Source organism: Haliotis cracherodii, unplaced genomic scaffold (assembly GCF_022045235.1).
Source record: "Haliotis cracherodii isolate W230 unplaced genomic scaffold, xgHalCrac1.p SCAF_18, whole genome shotgun sequence".
In the NCBI taxonomy this organism is placed as follows: domain Eukaryota; kingdom Metazoa; phylum Mollusca; class Gastropoda; order Lepetellida; family Haliotidae; genus Haliotis; species Haliotis cracherodii.
In genome coordinates this window covers 8,557,588-8,561,417 of record NW_027266273.1, presented here as the reverse complement: position 1 = coordinate 8,561,417, position 3,830 = coordinate 8,557,588, and the positions used below count along the sequence as shown (strand labels likewise).

General features: G+C 41.0%; 1 protein-coding gene across 1 annotated transcript; it reads right to left on the bottom strand.

Moving 5' to 3' along the window:
• Positions 1–419: 419 nt before the first annotated feature.
• LOC139465226 (uncharacterized) lies at positions 420–2,533 on the bottom strand. The gene is made up of 2 exons (XM_071246899.1): positions 2,169–2,533; positions 420–942 (listed from the first exon to the last, which is right to left on the bottom strand). Exons 1-2 carry the CDS (start codon positions 2,509–2,511, stop codon positions 548–550), a joined length of 738 nt encoding a protein of 245 aa, XP_071103000.1. The 5' UTR covers positions 2,512–2,533; the 3' UTR covers positions 420–547.
• Positions 2,534–3,830: the final 1,297 nt, after the last annotated feature.

Below are 3,830 nucleotides of genomic sequence, written 5' to 3'. Positions count from 1 at the left end.
TGCATTAAGAAGCAGATCAGCAATTGGGGCCCACGGGGATGCTTACTTCTTGCCTAAAGGTTTCATCTCCTACTGGAAACCATTGTTTGAAATATGAAATGTTTTCTCGGACAATTCACATTAGCAAATTACCTGTGACTGATGATAAAATGTAAACCAAACGCCAGTCAGTGTTACTTCTATATTAACATTCCAGTTTGTTTTGAAAATATCTAACATAAAAACAACTCCCCACTCCCCACTATGAAGTCATTTGTTCTGGGGAAATGTAACCTTCAGCTTTATATACCCAATTTACATACCCACACTATGGTCAATCAAAGTGAAATATTTTTTGTAACGAATGCTGAGATATTATTTGTCCATAAATAAGATACTGCATGGTGTATTAGACAAACTAACTGAAATTAAACCCAAAGTAAAAACTCAAGTAACAACATTTTAACTTGCTTTTATTATTTTAATGGCGTAAAACTCATACCACTTACCGATACTTCATCTAACTTCATGCAACACTGTGAACGTGTTTATTCATGCATGTCGGAGTTTAACTTGCGTGAAGGAGAACGCCACCATAACTAGATTGGAATAGACCCCAGATTTTCAATGTTTCACCTGGTTTTGTAAACCAGACCTTCTCCCCTTTGTTCACTGAGACCACGTAGATAAGAGTAGCAACGCCATAGCTAAGTTGTCTTGAACTGTATCCAGTGTAAAGGGTAACACCTTCTTTAATCAAATCAATAAAGAGAGTCCCACTGTCGCCGCTTTTGATGTTGGCCCAGAAAAGGTATGTGCCCGACACGGGAGCTTCAAATATACCACTAGCAGCATGGTACCCTCGTCCTTTGTTTTCGGTGATTGTGTTAAATTTGAGAATCTCCTTGTTCTGAACAATGATTGTTTCTGCCTTTTCTTTCACTTGGTAAGACACAAACAAATCTGGAAGTCAATCATTCAAAATTAAAGAAATATTTAAAATAGAAATGGCCTTAGGGGTATTCAACAGGAATCATTAGCAAATTACATATCCCCTTGACAACGCCAAAGAACACCAGTATTTATTAACATCCGAAACAAAGGTGAACATATCATCACTATAGTTTCATAGTTATTCATAAACACAGAGGGCACGGGTGGCCCAGTTGTCTAAGGCGCCGCGATTCGCTGTGCAGAGTTGCGTCCCTTGGGCTCGCCAGAAACCTATGATTGTGGGTTGGAATACCGATTCGCCCCGATTTTGTTTCAAGGTTTGTCAGCACCATACCCTTGCTCGTGGGTTTCACCGAAGTTGTAAACGTCTGAGACCTGCATCACTTCGGGCTTTCCTCCCACATTAAGCTGACACGCCGCGATATAACTGGAATATTGTTAAAAGCGGCGTTAAACCAAACTCACTCACTCACTCACTCACTCACTCACTCACTCATAAACACATGGTCACGATGTAGTCTGAATCGTGCAATCGACTCTGTTTTTGACAGACATTTCTAATGGATAGGGTTTTGTCGCTTTGATTTAAGCAAAATATACTCAAATACTCTAAAATAGTAAGGTATTCGACTATAACAGTAAATTACAGAAATGCAAAGCCGTATCGAACGATGGTTATGGACAGATGAGAAAAGAGAACGACTAGATGTAACATGACCATCAACAAGACATGGTGGCGGTGTATTGTGAGGGTGCAAAACAACCAAGAAAGACGAAAGGGGTGCACGTGTGTAGTAAAATAAATAACCCTTGAGATGACTTGATCAATAATAGGTTATGCCCCTCACGATTAGTCGTGGTCAAAAAGCTTACGTGTCACAGCAGTATTGATGATTTTGAGCGATTTGACGCCCTTTGACCGAAGTGTCAAACCAAGAATGACCCCCCTACCCACGTCCACAGAGGAATTGCATGGCCCCCATGCAATGTTTCGGGAATGTTAGGGCGTTACATTTTGGTTCCAAAACTATTCTATCGCTGGCAGTCATTTGTCAAAGTTGATCTTTCTTCTGACGACCAATCATATTTATCATAATCCCCCTCTTGAATGTAAACGAGATTGTCCCTACATCTAAGCTAACAAAGGAACACAAGCAAACGGGCACGCACGCACACACGCATGCATGCACACACGCGCATAATCAATATTACAGTTATTATAGTTATTTACTTACTGCGTGGTTTTCGTAGTTGTTCTAAGGCGGACGATAGTTCAGATTTTGCGCTGTTAATTGAGACATTCAAACTGTAAACCTTCGACGTCAGTGAATCCAAATCAGATTTCCCGCAGCGGGTGTTGCTAGACACTGTCTGCTTTAGGATCCATGTTTGGCTAGATAACGCCTGCGCAAGAGACGTTGTGAGGCTGGACACCGTCTTCTCCAAAAGCAGCACGTGCGTCACGACGCTGTCCAGGTCCACCTTGCCATCTGACGTCTTCATGAGACTGTTGAGTGTGGACACGGAGGACAGGGATGTCAGCACAGCAAACACAAGCAGGACGTCCATGGTGTGCATCGGTCGGAGTTCTGGTACTGACCATGACAAGTTACTTTTGTTATACATTGGCGTGTATTGATCATCAGTTATTTATGTCTCATTCTACTGTTTCATTACAGTACACGAAGTCATATTCGGCGTGTGAAACAAATTACCAGAGCCATCTGCCGTATTTCATCGTCACATTTATCTGTTGATTTCAGATTTTGCAATTTATTCTAGGTGTGATATCCTTGATAGGTATTGAGCATTAATCATGCAATGCTTTTTGCTGAATAACCTCATTCTTTTGAAAATGTTATAGAATAGGATATCAATAAGATTTCCACAAGCATTAGCACTAGACAGGGATGAAACTAGTACTTTATTGTTAAAGACAATCGCGTGCTTTTTTTAGATATCTTTGGATTTTTAATGTTGGTGTTCTTTTGATGAAAGCATTGAAACCGAATTACAGTCAAGTTCTTAAGGTCAGATTTTGCTTTTGTTATGAATGAATAGAGCGTTTGAGGGCTAGCAATGACAATATGTGAACGTATCATCTTGTCACGTAAATTCTCTTTCAGGTAAATATTTGACAGATCTGTGAACAGGATTTAATTCTGTCATGTGTCATCCTAATCATTTAAGAGAGAGATTCGGGATTATATATTGGTGATACGGCTCACCAAATAGCCACTCCAAAATACGGGATAGGGTAAACAAGTTGCTTTTGCATGATAGGTGCTAACCACGACATAACACTTGAAAAAAACAAAGTGCTACTGCATAAAAGGGACCAATGGAACGGCTTTTGTACACAGCACTGCACTCTTCAGGACAGAGTAGACATCAGACCATCCAGAGGTTGAACAGGGTTTGGTTCCACAAAGCGATCTTATCGCTAAACATTGACTTACGTCAGTTTATGTTTGTTTGTTTGTTGTTTAAAGACGCACTCAGCAATATTCCAGCTATATGACGGCGGTCTGTAAAAAATCGAGTCTGGACAAGACCATCCAGTGATTGATATCATGAGCATCGATCCACGCAATTGGGATACGATGACATGCATCGTCAAACCATGTCAGCGAGCCTAAACACCCGATCCTGTCAGTCGCCTTTTACGGCAAGCATGAGCTGCTGAAGTTTGTTGGCTGGTTTGTTGTTTAACGCCGCACTCAGCAATATTCCAGCTATATGACGGCGGTCTGTTAATAATCGAATCTAGACCAGACAATTCTTGATTGGGATACGATCACATGCTTCAACCAATTCAGTGAGCCTGACCACCCGATACCGTTAGTCGCCTTTTACGGCAAGAATGGGTTGCTGAAGACCAATTCTAACCCGGATCT

Coding starts and splice junctions, on each gene's coding strand:
- LOC139465226 (XM_071246899.1), bottom strand. CDS start 2,511: ATGCACACCATGGACGTCCTGCTTGTGTTTGCTGTGCTGACATCCCTG. Junction 943..2,168: donor ACAACTACGAAAACCACGCA/GTAAGTAAATAA, acceptor ATTGACTTCCAG/ATTTGTTTGTGTCTTACCAA.